Below are 22,587 nucleotides of genomic sequence, written 5' to 3'. Positions count from 1 at the left end.
GTAGCTTTCCCTTATTATAATAGGATAAAATGCGTTATAACTTACTTGGAGGCTTTTCAGGCAGCCTGTTGAGTTGTATTATCAGAAAGAAGCTCAGTACATAATATGTGTGGATATGTTTGGATGACATGCAGGAAAGTGGCCCACCTGGAGGAGCTTTCATTCCTATTTCCAAAGAAACATAAAGGAACAGAGCAAATTGATTTCTCGGTGTACATTGGATAATTCTGTTCTGTTACATAGAGATAGACTTTCATTTTAACTTAATGTATATAAAAAGACATGTAAGTGTGAATTACCTTGGTTTCCTTCCATGAGTAACAAGGAGATATAATCTGTTACTTATAGGCACTTATCTCTGTCTATATATTTCAAAATAGATATATTTATATTGTATTGTAATGTCTGGTTAAAATTTACAGTAGTGGGTAATTTTGGAAATTTTTATATTATAATTACTTAGGAGGGAGTGTTGCTTTCAGTAATGGCTAAGCTCATATGGAACTGACCCTCCCACAAATGGCAACTAAACACCAGCCAGAATAAAAACACCTCCCTGAGGGATGTGGAGAGTAAACCAAAGCAGGCAGATGCCAGAGGGAGCAGGAGTGTGGAAGAAAGGAAGACCATGGGGGGATCATCGTCAAATTTTTAGACAAGTGGACTGAAGTTAGCCACAGTTGACAACTTGCAGGATGACTAAAACACTGATATAAAATCTATGATCTTTCTGGGCGTATGACCTGATAGCTGAATTTGGGCAACCACAACTACTGGAAAGTGAGGGAAGTCACAGACAGGGAAGAGCCAGGAGGGGGAACCATGAATTCTGTGCATAAACTCTGCTTAAATCTCTGGCTGATCCCTGGACCGTATATTTGACAGGCAAACTCCACGCAACCTAGTAGCTAAGGATGAAAGAACAGAACTAAGGTTTACGCTGCTTCTCAACAGATAAGAGTGTATAGTTTGAATCCAACGAAGTTCATTGCTTGCTAAAACAGAAGAATCAACACTCTTAGGAGGAATATAATACAATCTAGATTTTCTATGATGTAACATTTAAAATATCCAGATTTCAATTTATAGTTGATCAGCACATGAAGAAAAAGGAAACTCGGATTCCTTCTCAGTGGAAGAGGTAATCAGCAGAGACCAAACCCAAGATGACCCAGATATTGGTAGTAGACAAGTATTTTAAAGCCCCTGTTATAACTAAGCTCACTAGTAGAAAGCACTGGTCACCAAAGTGTGGCCCTAAGACAAGCTCCTTCAGCATCACCTGAGGACTTGTTGGAAATACTGATTCTCTGATTCTTTGGCCTCACTTTAAATAAAATGAATCACAAACTTTGGGAGGCAGCCCAGCAGTCTGTTTTTAACAGGATTTCCAAATGATTTTGATGTACTCTAAAATTTCAGAAACGTTGATATAAAGGAAGAGATTCTGCCAATGAATGAAAAGATAGGAAGTGCCAGAATAGAAGTAGAAATACAAAAAAAGAGAAATTCTAAACCTGACAAATACAAATACAATATCTGAAATAAGTAAATTTATTGGAAGGGCTTAATAGCAGAATAGGGATGAGAGAGGAAAGAGTTTATAAAATTGAAGATAGAAATTGTTGTATGTGAAGAACAGAGAAAAAATGGCAGGTGGTTGGGAGGAAGATGAAGAGAATCTTGGGGATCTGAGGGGCAATCTCATGTGTCATCAGAGACTCAGAAGAAGTGGGCACAGAGTGTGTGGAAGGAAAAAATACATGAAGGAGTAATGGTCCCCAATTAAACAAAGTAGCTGAAAGATCTGAATTTACAGGTTCAGGAATCTCAGGGAATCCCAGGCAGCATAAAAACAAAGAAACTCAACATAGTCAAATCACTGAAATGCAGACATGGAGAGAAAAATCTTGAAAATATCCAGAGAAAAAAATGATACATTTCAAATAGAGGAATAGCAGTTTGAATAATAACAAATTCCTCATCAGATTCAATGGAGGCCAAAAAACAGTGAACCAACTTCTTTAGAGTGCTACAAAGAAAACAAAACTTAATTCTTTATTCAGTAAAAACATATTTCAAGAATGAAGGTAAAGATAGACACTTCACCAAAGAAGACTTATAAATGACAAATGTGAAAAATTGCTTAATGTCATTAGCCATAGGGAAAATGCAAGTTTAAACTACTTACCTATAAGAATGGCTAAAATTTGAAAAACTGGCAATATCAATTGGTGAGGATGTTTAGCAACTGGAACCCTATACACTGCTGATGGGAATGCAAAATGATATATTAGAAAATAATTTGGCAGTTGTTTTAGAAACATACTTTCACCATGTGGTCTAGCACTTCTCTTTTTAGAGAAATAAAACAGTTATAGGCTGTAAATAAAACAGTTATAGGCTGAGTTGTGTCCCTCCAAAATTCATGTTTTAAGTCCTAACCCCAAGAACCTCCGAATGTGACTATATTTGGAGTTAGAGTCTTTAAACAGGTAATTAAGGTAAAATGAGGTGGTATGGGTGGGCCTTAGTCCAGTGTGACTGGTGTCCCTGTAAGAAGAAGAGATAGAAATACACACCACGTACACGGAGGAGAAGGCATGTAGAGGCACAAGGAGAAGACGGCCATGTACAAACCAAGGAGAGAGGCCTCAGAGGGCACTGGGTCTGCAGACACTCTCATCTCAGACTTCCAACCTCCAGAGCAGCTGCGAGACATTTCTCTTGTTTAAGCCACCTAGTCTGGCAGCTGGAGCTGACTAATGTGTTTTATGTTCGTACAAAAACTTGTGCTTAAGTGTTTATGATGACTTTATTCAGAGTCACCAAAAATTGGAAACAATCCAAATGTCCTTCAACTGGTAAACAGATGGACAGACTGTGGTACATCTACATAAACTACTCAACAGTATAACAGAATGAACTACTGACTCGTCATGCACGAGCGTGGATGATGCTCAAATACAGTTTGCTTAGGGAAAGAAGCCAGACTTGCAGGCTCCATAGTATATCATTCCCTCTATATGGCATATGGAAAAGGTGGGAGTAGAGGCCAGAAAACAGATCAGTGGTCCAGGAACTGGGAGCCTGGGAGGAGCTGATTACCGAGAAGCCAGGGCAAGGGTGTTTTGGAGGTGAAGGGACTGCTCTGTATCTTGACTGTGGTTATGGCCATATGGCTGTAGGCATTTATCTAACAGCCTTACCCTCATGGACCAGTGTACAAAGAGTGAATTTTCCTATATGTAAATTTTTTAAATGTGAATTTAGAAAGTAAATACACATAAGCAAGAAGCAGAAAGATAAAATGAAGATCATTTCAGAGATAGGAATCCCTGGGAATTCCTCACCAGTACACCTGTGCTAAAAGAAATGCTAACGGATATTCTTCAGGCCAAAGGAAGATGATCCCAGGCAGAGACTCGATCTCTCTCCTTTCACGCCCCCAGATATGCCCAGATCTGATGTGGGTGAGGAATACAGAGAAGTAGAAGAAATTACGTGTGTCTCAGTGATTCAGTAGAAGTGAGCATGCATATGGGACTGGAAACAGAGAATGTGTTCATCCTCTCATTCAACACATGTTATTAGGTACCTGCTGTATGCCAAGCAGAGTTCTAATTTCTGGGATACACATGGAGAAGGCATGGTTCTTTCCTCGTAAGTGGCGGGAAGGACAAACATGTGAACAACCTGTTTGTCTTATGAATAAGGTCTGTGTGCGTGGGTGTGCATGTGCACTTCTGCCGCATCAGCTGGCCGGCCTTGCTGCTGCGCACTATCTCGTTGTGGGATCTACTGGCTCAGCGCCGGCTCTCTCTTTCAGACATCATTCAGTCGGGGTTTCACAAAGAACATGAAGCTGGAAGCCGTAAACCCCAGGAATCCAAGAGAACTCTGTGTGGCCTCTGTTGTGAGGGTGAAGGGGAGGCTGATGTGGCTTCACCTGGAAGGTAAGTGTAGTTTATAATCATTCTGGAGAATTTAGGGTCTGTCCAGAAATGACAGAGTGCTGAAGTCTCCAGCACTTCTTAGAAGTGCCCTTTTCATGTGTTTCTTTTATTTAAACAGATCTTAAATTATTCAGTGTTCTTAAATAAGTGAAACTAATCAAACACAAATCCGTACGGAGGCTCACATTTTAATTTAAGAATTTCATGAAATGAGATGCTGGAGTAATAATTTTGTTTTGAACACAGTGGTTTTTTACATCTATGATTATAAAAGCTAATGTCACAAATTAATGAGTCACTGAAACTAGTATTTGAGGTCTTGGTTCTTATGAGGGTAGAACTGTGTATTTTAATGTGAATAATACCCTTCTTTGGTTCCTTCCATAGATGTTTAATTTTTCCTTAAAAGAGTAACTGGAGATGATTTTCTCCCCGAATATACAAGGGTGGGCCAAAGGAGTTTAAAATTGTGATACAAATATATAATACAATGATTAATAAATAATAATACAAGAATAAAGTCCATGTGGCACTTAGACCTGTAAACCTACTTTTGCCCACCTCTGTTTAATCAGGAATTAGATTTGTTTGTTTAATGGTGTTTAAACTGTTCTTTATAGCTACATTTTTATTTACAGTTGTACAGATAATTCACAGAACAGTGTGTTTGTAAGTAAAATCTTGATCAGATTTTGGATTTGGATTTAGAAGAGTATATTTTCTAGATGTTATATTTTCAATGAAAAAAATTGAAATGGATTAGATCTTTAAGATTTTCCCATCTTTCTGTGATTTAAAATACTTTGCTTCTTTTTTTGTTTGTTTTTCTGTTTCATAGCACTCAATAGTTATTTCAAGTGTATATGGAAAAAGCAATAAGACTACATATGAATAATAAGGTTACATTAGCTTTCCTGGTCTGTATTTTGAATCTTACAGCATGTTCATACTACCATTGGAATAGAAAGTTTGGGAGGTCATAGAATTTCTGCTAATATCTTCATCTTTATTTCATCAGTAAGTAGGTCAAAAAGTATTGAAAGTTTTTAGCTACACCCAGCATCTCATCAATATTACCGTTCTAGAGACTGGGAAGGGTAGAGAGCAGTAATTTTAGCTGAACATCATAGATGTTGTTAATTCCCAGAGTATGGTTTAAAACATTACTGTGGTTTAGGATTTCCAATTTTAAATAAGAGGGAATTCTCAAAAAGTTAATTGCTTAGTAGATTTTCAAGTAGAATGGCCTCTTGTTAGAATTAGCCAAAATGTAGATGCAGGCATAATAGTGATGTTTCTGCAGCTACAGGAATAGAGTGTGACCTTATTTTCTTCACTACACGTGAAGCTGAGTCGACTGCCCTGGGGGAAACAGGAGCTCTAGGATGACTTTGAATGCCTTAGTTGAACATGCCACCTAATACTATAAGCCAAATTTTAAGGTTGGAGTCTTGTTTGCATTATTAATTTGAAAACAAAAATGGTAAAGTTCAGAACCCATGTGTCATCCTTATTATTTAGCACATTCTGGTTAAAATTCTTTGGTAGTCATAATTTATTTAACAGTTTGTACTTCCACAGTGCATCACAGAAGTTAATTACTTAATGCAGACAGTAGTAAGATTACCCCGATTTCTATAGATAGAGAAACCATCTTAAGTCTTAAGATGTGCCTAGGGTTCGATTACATTGCTCTCGACAACTTTGTTGCTTAATTCACTAAACCCCACAGCTTCCCAGTTTGTAAAAGAGTGATGATTAACTTTGAGTGTTTCCTTAACATTTTTTGTCAGTCTTTTCTCCTTACTGCTGGTTTTTTTAAAAATTTGATTTATTTATTTTTAGAGAGAGGGGAAGGAAAGGAGAAACTGAGGGAGAGAAACATCAATGTGGTTGCCTCTCACACCTGCCCCCCCACCCCAACCAGTGACATGGCCTGCAACCCAGGCATGTGCCCTAGACTGGGAATTGAACTGGCAACCCTTTGGTTTGCAGGCCGGCACTCAATCCACTGAGCCACACCAGCCAGGGCCTTATTGCTGTTTTTCTTTGGATATAAATTTCTGGATTTATAGCAAAGAAATATGTCAGCTCATGCCAGCTCTTCTGCTCATTCTCCAGAGTGCTTTCATTCTGTAGTAATGGCAGTGAGTTTAGCATTCGGAAGAAGGTCAAAAAGTAAATTGTCCATTTTTCCAGACCTTACACAGCTGAAGAAAAGAAAATTAAATGATCTGTTGAATATTGTCTACCTGTAATTATTGGTCACAAATATGCGTTTGTCTCATTCAATAAAGTAAAAGTCCACTCAGTCTCCTTGAACTGGCTTAATTTTTTTTTTTGGTTTGTTTTGTTCTTGCCCCTTGTTTGAACATTTACCATTTGACATAATGGCAGGTTTACTGGCACTTCCTTCTCATTATTTCAGTTCTGTGTCTACGGTGTTGTCTTTCCTCAGTCCTGGGGATAAACTATTAAAGACTCACTATGGTCAGTTTGTGACTGTGAGAGTATTTTTATGATGATGGTGATTCTGATTACAGACCATTTATTTGACACTTAAATTTATGAAGTACTTCATAACAATTTATCAGTTGTATTTGTGCATTAAATTGATTTGAAGTATTTTCAACTCATGGTTAATTGGCCACTTTCAGGTCATTAAAATGGTGATTTTTATTTAATATTTCACTTCTCTTGAAGTCAGATAGTCCTTTGAGTGTCTGAAGGAGCTGATGTTGAAAGGGGAGCAATGAATAAAATATATGAGATCAGTGTAATCTTATTTTAGGTGCATATTTGGATAGAATCTCAAGCTCTCTCAAGCTGCTGACAATGAGCAAGGGCGATTTATGAGGATGGGGCTTTGTGTTTTGGGAAGGATATTGTCATGTTTTTTCTTACAATAATGTTCTCCTCTAGGTAATCTCTGTACCGTTATGAGCGAGCGTTATCCACATAATATAAATCGCCTTCAGTTTTAATACCTCCAGCATTGCAGCCACACAGTTTGCATTGTACAAAACAAGGCACTTCACGAGCATTTCAGATCATCTTCTTCAGGGGCAAATAGGGTTAGGGTGTTCTCTTCACCCTCACAGTGTGTGAACTCTCTGAGAGTTTAAATTTTTGCATTGCCTTCTTAGTTTCTCTTACGGTCATTATTATTAATATGATTTCTCATTTAGAAGAGATGTGATATGCTCCATATTCCTGAATATGAAGTATTTTTTCCTTGCAGCTGAGGCAGAAGTGTCTGGTATGTCATAAAAGGTATGATGACTAGCAGACTTCATTTCTGCTAAGTTACGTAGTTCTTTTCATTGTTGCCGCTACAGTAACCTTGGTAGACAGCTTTAGAACATGAGCACCAAAACCTGGTTTTGAAGTTGAGATCGCTGTCATGAATGAACACAAAGGGGATTCCCAGTGAGTGTTTTTGCACTGGGAACGTTGGGAGAGAAGGACATCCTGAGGCGCTTGTTACTCAGTGCTTTCAGTCCCAATCTGTGTACCACGGTGTATGCACTTCAGTCTGTGTGACTTTGTGCGCTGTGTAGTTCGGACAGTAGCTTTCTAGCATCCAGGAGTTGCATCCTCCCCCGTGAACTTCACATTCCACATTGACAAGCTTGGAATATCCAGGGCCCAGTTCGAATACAGTCCCCAGTTGCTGCAGGTGACAGCCATCATCAGCAACACGTGGACTCTTTAAGCCTGTGTGCCTTATGTAGAATTTTGGTGTAGGTATTTAAACACAGGGTGCAGTGACAATTCAAGGACAGATATGCTCCCTCCCTTTTCTCTCTTAAGAAATGCATGCCCTTTGGAATTGTCCAGTGCCAGGGTTTTGATGTATCTGATTTTTTTTTTTCTCAGCGTCTTGGCTGCGGTGAAATAGACCTTGGCGTGTGATCCTCTGCTGGTTCCCTTTTCTCCACATCCTTTAAGACTGAAACAGTGCACAGCACCTTGCAGGACACTTCCCTGACCAGGCCGGGCTGTCCTCACGCCCTTCACCTGCAACTGGCAGTGTCCTAACTTGGCTTACAACTGTGTTGTTAGGAGTGATGGTGGAAAGGTTCAGGCCTTTTACTCTTGGTGCATGGCCTTTCAGATAGTCCTATTTTATCCCTTGTTTTTTCCTTGTTCTCGGATGTCTCCTAGTATTTCCAACTCTAAGTCACTCTGGTTCATCTTTCCTAGAGGGCAAACCTCTAGCCATCAGCCCCGGGGGGCAGTGTGACCTGGCTGTGCAGAGTTGTCAGGGGATTGAGCAGTCCCCTTGCTCCTTAGACTTTCAGCTGGTGTTTTCTGTTTGGTTCCCCCACCCTTTGCCCCAACGCCACTGTCTTTCTAGGGTCCAGTGGCCTGAATTGGCTTGTTTCTTGCATTCCTTGTCTTCTGTACTTGGTTGACTCTCAACTATTTGATGATTTGATCAATGAATAAATGAGGTAATACACTAAGTATGGTTAATGGAGTTTTGTGCCTGAGCCCCTTGTGGCAAAAATTGATTCCATTTCAGACATAGGAATGATGGCCAGAACCAGGGTAGACATGGAAAAGTATTTTGATCAAGGGCCTAGGTGGTTCCATGTAGATTCCTGGAAAATGAAGTCTACTTTGGACCAGGTTATCTTATTAGAGCTGAGTGATGCCGGCATTCCTAGCATGGACCGCAGTCGCAGAACATTTTTTTTTTATATTTTCTATAGGACATTTGAGATTCTGATGAAAGCTGTGAACACTCAGAAAAATGTACTTGCATGTGTATACAATTTTTGGTGTAATTTCAGATGACTCACGAGCCCTTTCAAAACAAATCTTGGATGGATCTCTGTGGAATTCAGGGACCCCAGATCTGATCCCTGCAGGAGAGATTCTCAGGAGATGAATAGATTTTAGATCTGTGCTGTGCACCATGGTGGCTCCTAGTCACAAGTTGCTACATATCATTTTAAAGTAGTTAAAGTTAGGTTACAATTTCGGTTCCTCAGTTGTACTCTCTGAAGTGAAGTGTTCAGTAGTCACGTGAGGCTTGTGGCTGCTATTTTGGACAGCCCAGACACGGAACATTTCCACCCACGCAGGAAGTTCTTTTGAACAGCACTGTTCTAGATGCTCAGATAGGTCAAAAGTAAGTTCCTTAGGTCTGCCTAGGCCCAGAACTCACATTTTCTTGGAATGCAGGGGCAGCAAAATGCAGTTTACTCTGATAAGTAGATCAGTGCCAGGCTGTAAGTTTCAGCATTTAATAGTAAGATGAAATGAGCTTGGAGGACCCGTAGAACTTAGAAACTGGAGGTATAGTCCTTTCTGCCCTGGCGTCAGTCAAGAAAGCACAGTAGATATTTCAAGCAGGAAGGGACTATGGCAGGAAACGAGGTGCCCAGACAGAGATTATGAGGCTGACACAGACTCTATTTTAAGGCCCCGGTGGAACCCCATGGGCAGGAAGCTGCGATCCGCGGCCTGCCACTGGCTCCCGTCCCTCTCACAACTGCGAAGCTTGTGGGGAAACGTTGGAGGTGCTCCAGCAGTCTCAGAGACCCTTGAAGTTTATGACTAGAAATGGACGTACCAAGTCCAGCTGCCGACACTCCATGACCTTGCTTGCCAGTAGTCATAACAGCAGGAAGGTGGTCTGTGCCCCGTTCTGTCCTTCAAAGCCCACAAGAGTAGACGCCAGCGATGGAACCGATTTTGAACTCTGCTCTATCGTGGAAGGGAGCCTGGGAGTTTAATTTTCCAGATCTCCATCCCCTGCAGGCAGAGAGGAAGGGGGACTTGGTGCCGAGAGCCAATCGGCCATAACCAGCATTCCCTCGTTCTACTTAATCTTAAAAGAAAACTTTGTTTTGTGGAAATCATATCTACAAGATCTCAGATTACATAAGGAAGTGATGGAGGCTTATTCTCATTGGCAAGTTAGCTGATGAACATTAAGTTTCATTTTTAACATTAAGTACGAAACAAGACATGCCTTGTTAGCTCTGCTCATATATTGGGTGCAGCAGTGGATGCAAGGGAGGCAATTTCCATAACGACTTCATGCCCCTGACATGGCAGGTGTCATGCCTTTCCGTTCCCAGTAATTCCCTTTCCTGTCCTCATTTTCCCTGAACATTCAGTTTTCTCTTCTCCTCTTGTGAGGAGGGTTAATACACATTTTCCATCTCCTGTTTTGGTTGTTTTTTGTTTTTTTTTTTTTTACAGAGGATGTTTTCTTTTTACGTATGTTTCCCTGTAATCATTGGTCATTCTCCTTCTCTGAGGTGGTTCTGTCCTGCTTCCTGTTTGCAGCTTTTGACCTACAGTAGTCCCTCCTTCATAGTCCTCCTCTCATGGTTTCCAGAATACTGGCTGGACAGGTTTCTCTTCCCCTCTGACTTTTCCTTAGATGAGGTTCCTGGTTTCACCTTTGCTCTGCTTTCCTCACACATAAAGGTCAGAGTTCTTCAAAGTCCTTTTCTTCCCTGGTGCTCATACCATCTTGTCTTCCTTTGTGACTTCAAATAGCAATTCTGTGCTCACACATCCATACACCTGCCAGTCACAGCAAACAGTCACACCTCCCATTTCCATCTCCCTGCAAAGCACATCCGTGTGCACATCAGCATCTTCCCACCGGACATCACTGTGTAACACCTGCATCTGCTCCCCTCCAGTTTTTGGTCTGACCTAATGGCACCATTACTTTGCCTAAGTTAGAAACCACAAAGCCATCTGAGTTAGCCCTAGAATAACTCTTGTCTGTTTGCACCCCACAGCTCCCATGACCAGGTAGTCACTGCGGTAGCCCAGTGTCCCCTCTGCATCTCTCTCTTCTCACTGCCACACCCCAGTTTAGGTCTCTCTCCCTTACTCTTAGGATTTCAGGGGTCTCCTAACTGCTTTCCCCAACCTCTTCACACAGCTTTAAGAGGCGGCTGTTTTGTAAATACAGTCATTGCCTTCCTCCTAAAAGGCGTGGAGTCTGTATTTCTTACAGAGCTAAGGTTCAAGTTCTGCAACCCCCCCCCCAGTCTATGCACTGCTTCCTAGATGCTTCCTAGATGTTTGAGCATGAGTACTTTTTGAGTTTAAAATCCTTTTTCTTATTCGTACAGCTCTATACAATGTATATAATAATTGGTTCTACCCTATAGGATGGTTGTGGAGATTGGCTGAGAGAAGTAGTGTCTATAAAGTGCTCAGAGTTGTGTTTGGCACAGAATAGTCAGAACCCAGTAAGGGGAGGTGGTGACGAGCAAAGACAGAAGCAGCGCCTCTTCAGTGCAGCATTATCTCCTCGCATGGAGCCTGTGCTCCACCTGAATAGGCCACTCACGGTGTCCAAGAACATTCCAGTATTGCCAGCAGCGCTGAGAGTCATCGCACAGGCTGTGCTTTCATCCTGGCCTATTGCACAGCGTGGTATTTGTACACGAGTTCATGCACGTGTAGCTCACTCAGTGCTTGTTGAATGCACATGAGGAATAAGTAAAATATGTTCCTGAATGAGAAAGCAATTTAGGATACAGCAGCCCCTTAACAACTACTATTTTACAAACCGAATTTTGAAATGGTGAGGTATTTTATACTTGTAAGCTAGAATTTAAAAACTCCTTGGTCAATTGCCTTATATGCATGGTTCAGTACCTTCCATATTATAATCAACAAGAATCCTACTAAAATTCAGATTCCTGGGGCTACCACAGACCCCAGTGCCTCCGAGTCCTGGAAGCAGGGCCTGGGGATCTGCATTTTAAAGTCTCCCTCCCCGGGTGATTCATATGGACACTGGAGTTTGTAAAGGACTCAGAGATCAAATGGCCAGAGTGTGGCGTGGTTCAAAGAAATGTGTGTGAGTCAACCTGTTCTGTTTAGGAGACCAGGTACAGAAAACTGCCCCTTAAACCTTCCCATAATTTGTGAAAAAGTCAAGTGGTTAATAAGCATTTCTTTAGACCTGCAAAAATGAAACAAAGGAAAATGCAAATATGAAAATCATTACATTTCTAGTCAGCATGGATGAATTTAAAATCTTTAAAAAGAGGCTATGGGCTGCATGAGGTATTTTGGGGAGAAGCTGCTTTAGCAAATCAGGATACAGGAGCAATGTGTCCTGCACAGGGAAGGTGGCCAAGCAGTGGGAGCCATCTGTGGAGCAAGCCTAATTACTCCCGAATTTGTTTTGTCCCCAAACCTGATGCTCAGCTAGCAGGTGCTTGGTGGCCAGGAACAGAACTGGCTCTGGCTGTCCCAGCAAAATGGGAATTTGGGAGGGAGGCTTTTTGATGGATGCTGCTACAGGAGGCTTTGCAGCAGAAACCAAAGCAGAGTTTGAGCTTTCAAGCTGCCACTGTGCTGAATGTGACTTCTGACTGACCATGTTTCTGTTGAGGTCTGAGCCCAACTCTGCCTGCAGAGAGAGGGTAGATCTGGCTCCTTCCCCTTCTGCGGTAGGCAGCAATGGCTACCTCCTAATGGAATTCTGCAGAAAGGATAGGGGGCCCTAAGAGGAATTAAAACTTGCTAAATAGACCAGAAACAACAAACCGAAGAAAGAGAGAGGCAGAGACAGAGAAAGACAGAGAGAGGACTGTCCACCTCACATGCTTTTTAAGGCTCTAGAGCTAGACTGCCTGGGTTTAAATCCTGGATCTGCCACTTACTGGCTATTTGGTCTTTCTCTGTGCCTTCATTTACTCATCTGTAAAATGGGGATGAAAATAGTCCCTGTCTCTGAGGATTAAACTCTTAGAAAAGTGACTGGCCTATATTAAGTGCTGTAAGTATTTGCAGCCTGTGAGTGTATATGTCTCTGTCTTCACACACACATGTAATCCTATTTCTGTGGTGTTTCTTTAATTTGTCTGTTTTCTATCATATCTGGATCTTGCTAGCAACAGTTCAGGTCTTCTCTTTATTTCTTAGGAATTTAGCTCTGGAGCTAACAAAGGTGTACTATAAAATCTTATTCCTAGATGGGCATTTGTAGATGGAAGAAGTATGACAGGTAACCCACGAGATTCCCAGCATCCAATTCTTTATGTTTTTTTTAAAAAAATCCTTACCCAAGGATATGTTTATTGATTTTAGAGAGAGAACTAGGGAGAGAGAAAAAGAGAGAGAAACAGAATGGTTGCCTCCTGTAAATGCCCAGATCAGGGATCTAGCCTGCAAGTTGTTGGTGTACGGGACAACGCTTTAACCAGCTGAGCAATCCAGTCAGGGCTAGTGCTTTTCCTTTTAATCATACACTGAGCCCATCAGAATTAGGTGTGACCTTTAACTGCATTAATGAGGGTGCTGAACAATGATAACTTGCTTCTTTTTAAAAAATATTTTTTGATTATGCTATTACAGTTGTCCTATTTTTCTCTCCCCTTTATTTCCCTTTACCCTGTACCCCCTCTCCCACCTTCATGCCCCACCTTAGTTCATGTCCATGGGTCATATATATAAGCTCTTTGGCTTCTACATTTCCCATACTATTCTTAACCTCCCCGTCTATTTTGTACCTACCATTTATGTGTCTTCTTCCCTCTACCTTAACCCCTATTCTCCCCCCTCCACTTTCCTGCTGATAACCCTCCATGAGATCTCCATTTCTGTGAATCTGTACCTGTTCTAGTTGTTTGCTTAGTTCGTTTTTGTTTTGTTTTGTTTTTTTTCAGGTTCAGTTGTTGATAGTTGTGAGTTTGTTGTCATTTTATTGTTTGTATTTTTGATCTTCTTTTCTTACATAAGTCTCTTTAACATTTCATATAATAAGGGCTTGGTGATGATGGACTCCTTTAAGTTGACCTTATCTGGAAAGCACTTTATCTGCCCTTCCATTCTAAATGAAAGCTTTGCTGTATAGAGTAATCTGGGATATAGGTCCTTGTCTTTCATGACTTGGAATACTTCTTCCCAGCCCCTTCTTGCCTGCAAGGTTTCTTTTGAGAAATCAGCTGAGAGTCTTATGGGCACTCCTTTGTAGGTAACTGTCTCCTTTTCTCTTCCTGCTATTAAGATTCTCTCCTCTTTAATATTGGGTAATATAAATGATGTGCCTTGGTGCGTGCTTCCTTGGGTCCAACTTCTTTGGGACTCTCTGAGCTTCCTGGACTTCCTGGAAGTCTATTTCCTTTGCCAGATTGGGGAAGTTCTCCTTCATTATGTTTTCATATAAGTTTTCAATTTCTTCCTCTTCTTCTTCTCCTTCTGGCACCCCTATGATTCAGATATTGGAACATTTTAAGTTGTCCCGGAGGTTCCTGAGCCTCTCCTCATTTTTTAGAATTCTTGTTTCTTCATTCTGTTCTGGTTGAATGTTTCCTTCTTCCTTCTGCTCCAAACCATTGATTTGAGTTCCAGTTTCCTTCCCTTCACTGTTGGTTCCCTGTACATTTTCCTTTATTTCACTTTTCATAGCCTTTACTTTTTCCTCTATTTTGCAACCATACTCAACCATTTCTGTGAGCATTCTGATTACCAGTGCTTTGGACTCTTCATCTGATAGGTTGGCTATCTCTTCATTACTTAGTTGTATTTTTTCTGGAGCTTTGATCTGTTCTTTCATTTGAGCCATATTTTTTGTCTTGGTGTGCCTGTTACGTAATAAGGGGTAGAGCCTTAGGTATTCACCTGAGCAGGGCAACTCACATCACTGTGTTGTGGTGCTGTATGTGGGCAAGGCATCAGAGAGGGAACAGTGCCACTTGCTCAGCTCTTGGAGAGGCTTTCAGTCACTTTCTCTGCTACCTACAAGCAAGTTGGGCCCCTCTGATGCTGATTCCCAGGTGGGTGGGTTTGTGTACGTTCTAGGACCCTGTGAGTCTCTCCAACAAACTCTCCTGTGATGCTGGGTGTTTCTCCTGCCACCTCAACCCCCACAGATTTTTTCAGTCAAAGGTTTTGAGGCTTTCTTTCCTCATACTGGAACCCTGGGTTGTGTTGTCTATCTCTCTTCTTCGTTGTTCCTCCCAGTTTATCTGCACACAAATATGGGAGTGCCTGCTCTGCCAGCCATCGCCTTGCTTCACGTTCTCTCCATCTGGTTTCCCATCTCCACCCTTCCTGCTGGTCTAGATGAATGTTTCTTCTTCTTTTTTAAATATATTTTATTATGTTATTATAGTTGTCCTATTTTCCCCCTTTATTCCCTCTACCCTGCACACACCCTCCCACCCTCATTCCCCACCTTTAGTTCATGTCCATGGGTTGCACATATAAGTTCTTGGGCTTCTACATTTCCTATACTATTCTTAACCTCCCCCAGTGTATTTTCTACTGTTTCTTCTTTTTAACTTTTTGGTTGTCAGACTTCCATACAGTTTGATTTTCTGCCAGTTCTGGTTATTTTTACTTTTTAAATTTGTTGTTGTCCTTCTTTTGGTTGTGCAAAGAGGCACAGTGTATGTACCTACACCTCCATCTTGGCCAGATTAACTTGTTTCCTCAAATACCTCTTGCCTGTCTTCCCTCCCCAGCTTTTAACTGAGATGGAGGGGTCATTCCAGTTCTCTTACTGGCCTCAACAAAAACCAATTACCTTCCTCACAGTTGGTCCTTAGCCTCCTCCCTCACATCCCTCTCACCTCCAGTCTCCCAGAAGCTTCTCCTGCTCCTGCACTCACCCATGCTTGTTCTCTTCCATAATTGGCTGAGAGTTAAGCAGTTATGTAGTGTTCGGAGTGTGATAGGGTTGTGTTTCTAAGATATTTCAGCGTCATCACAAGCTTTCTCATTCTTTCATCCTGATGTTCTGAATAGAACAGGCCATGTTCTGTTGCAGTGCCCAGAGTTATCTGCTGGATTAGAACATGACACAGTCTCCCTAATAAGAAGGGTGAGCGAAACTGTTGCGCGTGGGTCACCGGCCAGCAGTGACCACGGAACGCTGCGGATGGCTCGCTGAAAAACACGTGAGAAAAAACATGCACAGAGACAAACTAGTTTCTGTGGGGAAGTAGGGACGAAATGGCCACCCCCCCTAATGGGGAGCACGCTGATTTACCGTCCATACCTGCTTTTATTGGGCTCATTTTGCATAATAATTCAGGTAAAGTACAGTACTCATTAGGGGGAAGTAAGGAACCATAGAAAACAAGGAACTCTGCCGGTCTATTTTGAGTCGGGGTCAAAGAGCTGTAAGACTTTGAGGAACAAACTAACTTCCTCCTTGGACCCCTCTCATTCAACTGAGAGCATTCTAAACAAAGAAGGTTTCACAGTAATTTACATATTCTTTCTTAGGCCTGATCACCCAGGGAATCCGCCCTTTTCAGCACATAGCTACACCACCCTGTCATTGTTTCAGGCTTAGCTGGAGCAAGGGAACTAAGGCAATAAGGAGATTTTCTCCCAGACGATGAGAACTCAGGCTATGTCAAAGCCAAGGAGCGAGGGTCCATCACCCCCTTTTGCTGCAGCCCCCCAAGTCCTTCTTTTGGGGGGCCTCCCAAAGTGATCGTGCCTGTCTTAGGTCGTTCCCCCCTGTGGGGAATCTTACCCGACTTTGGCTAACCGACCAAGCTTTTGGGGGTTCAGTTATGAATAAAGCAGCAGAAGCAGCATTCCTGCCAGGGAGATAAGCTTTTGTCTCCTTGCTGGCTTACAGTTCCCAGGGCGTTCCCTTAGCCTTAGCCTAGGTGGGGGTTTCAGCTTCTGATACCAGTCAGGGCGGTTCCCAACACGAAACTTTGCAGAACTGAATGGTATCTGCTGGTCTGAGGACACAGTCTCAGGATAGAGCAAATAGCAATATTATTTTAAGGTTCCAAAGTGATCCTTACAAATTGATATGCTTGTACTTTTGCTTTGAGTATGGAAAGTCTCCTCTTAGCAGTGAAATAATTCATGGTTTAGCTTTATTTTCTTTTAAGGTAACTAACTTATCCTCCATTAATCTGACCTCTGTAGCAAGACTGTATTCATGTATGAGACTCCTCCTTTCTTCTCTGAGTATTTCGTGTTGTGTTGTTATTGTGATGATAGTGAAGTTGTCATTGTAAATAAGCAATTCATTCAGTAGGGCCCGAAATACACAAAAGTATCTCTGGTCAAATTCTCTCTCCCACTCCTGTCCCCTAAACCTGCAGTCACTCAGTTCTTTTCCCTGAAGACATCCACTGTATTCATAATTTGCTTTCCTTTCAGATTTATTTCATGCACATATAAACATATGTCCTTTTCCCCTTTTTAAACAGATGGTAGCGTGCTGTCTACACAGAGTGTTCTGCACCGTGCCGAACACTGTGTATTCAACTATACGTACATGTTTTATATATAAGTATATAAAGAGGTTTCTTATACTTTTTTATAGCATCAGAATATTCTATCTTATGGATGTGCAATTAGTTCTTGTTTAATACATACATTAATGGGCTAGATTTGGGGGTGGAAGAAAGGCAGGATTATAACTTTCTTGAGAACATGGTCACTGACATATTATAGCTCATAAATATGTGTTTAATTCAATGGAAATCATGCTCAAAGAATTTTAAAATACTGGAAAGACAATCTTACAAATATATTAATGTATACATTGTTACACAGTGTATATATTAAAGTATTAATATGATGTGATGTTTGAACTAGCAGAACATTGGAAGACAAAAGTCCTAATTCAGGAAGGAATAAACTATAAAGTTCAGTTTATACTGCTTTTTGAAGTACTACTTTGACCTTGAAAATCTTACTTGTACCTAAACATAAATCTGGAAATACAAATATGTCTACTAGATGAATTCAGCCTGTTAGCAAAATTGTCAAATAGCTTAGAAACACATGCTATTCTTGTGATCCTGAAGACGAGAGCGTCTTTGTCCCCTTTGTATGGGGAACCAGCCCAGAGACTCTCTTCATTGCACCCTCTGAAGAACTGTGTGTCTTTGCACATGAGACCAATCACTTATTTCCGCATTGGAAGCTACTTGGGAAGTTTCTTTACCTTTTGTTTGTTTGGGGTGTCTTCTTACTTATTTGAGGATTTCTTTGACAAATAGGTTAATTGTTGATCGTGTTGACCTTAAATGTGCAACCAGATGTATCTCCATCTAAATGAGTTTATTCAGGACAACAAAAAATTGCAATTTGGGATATTGGGTCTAGGCATACCACAGACACTCATAAACAAAGGTAACAGTCTTTTTATAGAATTGGGAAGGGTTGTAAATGACGAGTCCATTGGAGGCAACTAAAAGTTCAAAGTATAGTGACTTCTCATTGGTTGAGCTATTGCAGGGCAAGGAAGAATCTTCTCCTTCTGAGGTAGTAGAGTAGTACCACTTCCTGTCAGGGATGCGAGGTACATCTCTTCCTTTTGGAGTGTCTTCCTTTTGGAGTCTTCCTGTTGGGGTCAGCAGTGTATAGTGAGTGACACATGTGAGAGTTCTCTCTCCCATCCTCCCTTTTAAATGATGTTTCTGTTTATCCTGGCTGAGTAGCTCAGTTGTTTAGAGCATCATCCAGCTAGACCAAGGTTGTGGGTCTGACCCCTGGTCAGGGCACATATAAGAGCCAACCAATTAATCTATAAACAAGTCGAACAACAAATTGATGTTTCTCTCTCTTGCTGTCTCCCCCCTCCTTTCCTCTCTCTGTCTAAAATTGATTAAAATTGTATTTATTGTATTTGTTTTTAAAGAGAGGAGAAGGGAGGGAGAAAGAGAGGAAGAGAAACATCGATGTGTGAGAGAAACATCTATCAGTTGCCTCTCACACACACCGCAACTGGGGACCAACCAGCCCACAACCTAAGCATGTGCCCTGACCGGGAATCGGACCTGTGACCTTTTGCTTTGTGGGACAATGCACAATCCACTGAGCCACACTGGTCAGAGCCAATAAAAATTTAAATGAGGTTTCTGTTTATTAATTTGCACAACTGAATTGTATGAGACAGAAATGATTTGTGTTCATTCAACCGTGTTGAAAAATAATCCCTATAAACATGGTTGCATTTATTTAGCTTATATATCTTTTAAATTATAGGAGAATTAAGTAAACAGTACATTAAGATTGATAATCACAGTAATTGCTTTCTTCAAGAACAAATCAAAAGTTCAAAGTGACTAATGGCAATGATAATGTGTGTATCAGAATCTGCATTAGGTGCTTGCCTTAGCAACACATATATTAGAGTCTGCACTGAGAGTGTTCAGGGCACTTTATACACACCAATATATTGGCTTACCACTGAATTAGGAATCTACATTTACCAGATAACATAATGTTTCCATAATATCTACTTTAGGATGAGAATTAAGAGGTGAGGAGCCAATATAGCTGTAGCGAACATGTGAGTTAAAATGGTTAGAACCCTTGTGTGTTTGCTGGTGTTCGGCTTTTTGAAGTTAAGTTACGTGTTTTGAGGCGCTGTGATTAAAAATTCATCAGATGTTCTGTGGTGATGTGGTGTAAGGGGCTCTACTGTGTTGCTTTCATCGTGGTTCTCAGTGAAAAAGCCAAAGCAAAGCAAGATTTAGTGGTCAGAGCCCATTAGTCACTCTCTACTGATAGAGCCCTTATCTTTTGATTCAAGAATATCTTCTCTTAAAGTGTTTTTTTAAAGACCTGTTGGTTCAGAGTAGAATTTTCTTCTTTCCCTAGTTTTCTGGGTTCCAGATTTATTCTGTCAGTAGTAGGGCTCCTTAAAACTTTAGCTAGTATTATATCCAGATCTCTTCTTTTCTAGAGTCTCAGCTGTGATGCTGATTTATCACAGAGCATTATTATATTTATGAAGCAGGAGGTAGGCAGCTCCCCACTAAAAGGTCAATACTACAGAAACGACTTTGTGTGACATAGCTAAAGTCTGCAGGCCACAAACTGAGTTCAAAAGAAGTAACTCCAACTTATAAGGGAACATGTTACCTGGAGATATGGTGTTTTCTGTGTTCACTGCTTGTAATTGGTGTTATGGAGTCTTACTAGTTCTTTTTAACAGTCATGTTTAACTTTCATTAAAGGTTGATCTTTGCTTGGTGTTAGATGAAGAATATCTTGGTGGCTTAAATGTGTGTCCTGTGGCCCTGACCCCAAGCTCAGCCACATTTCTTTAATTTCACAGCTATTCTTGGGAAAGGAAGAGACTGGTTCCTAGGTTACTTCCTCCTTCCATTTTCAGTGGGAAGTACCTCTCTTTTTGAAACCCCCACTTTATTTGAACCCCTTTTACTCTTGCTGTTTCATATTTTAGGTATTTGTATCTGTTCCAAGGCTTTTTTTTTTTAGTTTTGTGTTTAATATCCAGGAGAATGTTTCCTCAGTCTCAGGGGTGCTCAGTATTTTCCTTTTTCCCTTGCCTTTTTTGGTTAAACTTATTCATACCTGTCCTCTTGGCTTTTCAATGCAGGTCTGCAGACTCCTGCTCCAGAGTTTATTGTTGATGTTGAGTCCATGGATATCTTCCCAGTGGGCTGGTGTGAAGCGAATGCTTACCCTTTGACCACACCACACAAAACAGTCTGTAAGTATCACCCAGGTTGAGCTGAGATGGATAACCTCTGGGGTTGAGTGAACAAATATGCAGTTTTGTAGAGATAGTATAGTCAAGCTGTGCAATGGGAAAGGTTTTAGATTACCCACAGAGCACCAATTTTTTAAATCCCATTTATCCTTTACCTTTTTGCATGAGATGAACATTTCACAGGTTGACAAACTAAGTAATAGTGATGAGACAATTGAATGTCATAGAGAGGCAAAGATAATGTCTAGAAATTTTACTCTGTCTTGTATACAATTCATTATGTAGATTTAAAAATTAAACTAAATATATTTTTGTATTATCACATCTGAGAAAGGACTAGTTTTTCTCATGAGGTTTACTCTAAGAGTCAGAATTGGTCCCAATAATGTAGTGACAGATGCAAACACTTACTTACTCTTAACACTAACCAGTGAGATTTCAGCTGTACTTTGAAACGAACATTACATCACATCCTTCTGATAACAAAAATACCAACTTAAAACAATATGAGCAGGGGGGGAAATACTAGTGGTTAAATGAACCAACAGCCAACATCCCACACATATAAATATATACAATAGTATGTTCTAACATATGTTTTATAGGTCACTATCTTAAAAAGGTACCATTTAAAAATCTTCAAACCTAATAAATCTTGGCATTAATTATCCCACTATAGGTGTATCAAAAATACTAGTTAAAATTTGGGGTCCTTAAGGGGCTTTAAATTTTTATGTAATAGATTATATTTCTCATGTATTTTTTATTTTTTTATCCTTGCCTGAGGATATTTTTTGATTGCTTGGAGAGAGAGAGAGAGAGAATGAATGAGAATGAATCATTAATGTGAGAGAAACATCAATTGGTTGCCCTCTGATATGTGCCTTGATGGGGTTTGAACACACAATCTGGTATGTGCCTTGACTGAGAATCAAACTTGGAACCATTTGTTCTACAGGATGATGTTCCAACCAACTGAGCCACACTGGTCAGGGATCTTTTTCATATTGTGCAAACTGAGTATCACATGATGAGTTGATATTAGCTTCTCCAGGCAGGGAAAATTATAGATGAGGTACAGTTTAGAATCCTTTTATGTTGCTTTCATAGCTGGATTTTTCTTAGGCTTTAAATTTAAGTATAAAACCAGAAAAGCAATGCCTCCATATGTAGCCAGTACACAATTCATTTGTCCTGTTGTTACAGAACACAACAAGGGGGGCCTGGGACGATATATTATTATTGAAAGAAGGCCCCGGGTCCATTATGTCCGCCGCCAGAGGAAAGACGTCTCTCAATGCCAGAGATTTGTGAAAAGGGAAGGAAATGTTTATTTAATGTTATACAAACTTCAAATAGTGACCTAATGTCTTCACCAAAATCCCAAAGTCCCTTAAAACACCCACAAATACACAGTCCTTCCTTCCTTCCCCCTTTGCTCAATCCAGAGTACCGTATCTCAGGAAAGGAAATAGAAGTCCATGGCTCAGGCAGTCCTCTGGTTCTTCCCAGTTAGTCCTCCATCTCGACTGGGAGACCTCCCAGGATTCCCGGCACCCTCGGCTGAGTCGCCAGGATCTCTGCTAAAATCAGGTGGTGGTTCCCCCTTCTAAAGCTGTGGGGGTCCCCACTCTGCCAGGCCGCGTGGTTCTCCCCCAATGGCTCCACATGGCTCTTCTTCTCAGGGCTGCGCATGGCTCTCCTCCTAAAGCAGTATGGTTCTCCTTCTAAAGCAGCATGGTTCTCCTCCTAAAGCAGCATGGTTCTCCTCAATGGCCACCAAGTCTGGGTTTTAAATCCCCGCGGCCAATCTTCCTCTGCAGCCTCATTTCCGACTCCTCCCACACTCAGCTTCACATGCCAGAACTCGTATCCTTCCAGCTTTACTGGGCTGCCATCATGAGTCTGGGCAGGCGTGGCCCCATGTCCTGGAGCCAATCCTCTCTGAGCTCCCACGCAGGCACCGTAATGCAGGGGACCCGCCCCCCCAGTTACATCTGGGTGGGGAAGTTACTTCTGGGTGGGGAAGTTACTTCCATTCCCCTGGCTTAGAGCTGATCACAGCTACTTAACCTATCTATGCAACCAGCCAAAGGCTATAGATATGTTAAATGACCAACCCAGAGGTTAGCTGCAAGGCTGTTGCTATGCAAAACAGCTTTCAATGGCCCTGCTCCATTTGTC

The 22,587-nt window shown here is 41.1% G+C and overlaps 1 protein-coding gene across 6 annotated transcripts in view; it reads left to right on the top strand.

The window, feature by feature from the left end:
* SFMBT2 (Scm like with four mbt domains 2) overlaps window positions 1-22,587 on the top strand; it is a 220,138-nt gene that overhangs the window by 154,650 nt on the left and 42,901 nt on the right. For all 6 annotated transcript variants that reach the window (XM_036024478.1, XM_036024495.1, XM_036024501.1 and 3 more), the window contains exons 11-12: window positions 3,830-3,956; window positions 20,290-20,403. In XM_036024478.1, the coding sequence (XP_035880371.1) occupies window positions 3,830-3,956; window positions 20,290-20,403 (241 nt within the window). The remainder of the gene's footprint in view (window positions 1-3,829; window positions 3,957-20,289; window positions 20,404-22,587) is intronic.

This window comes from Phyllostomus discolor, chromosome 1 (genome assembly GCF_004126475.2).
Source record: "Phyllostomus discolor isolate MPI-MPIP mPhyDis1 chromosome 1, mPhyDis1.pri.v3, whole genome shotgun sequence".
Taxonomy (NCBI): domain Eukaryota; kingdom Metazoa; phylum Chordata; class Mammalia; order Chiroptera; family Phyllostomidae; genus Phyllostomus; species Phyllostomus discolor.
The sequence above is the reverse complement of the archived record's forward strand: the minus strand, read 5'-3'. Positions and strand labels throughout refer to the sequence as shown.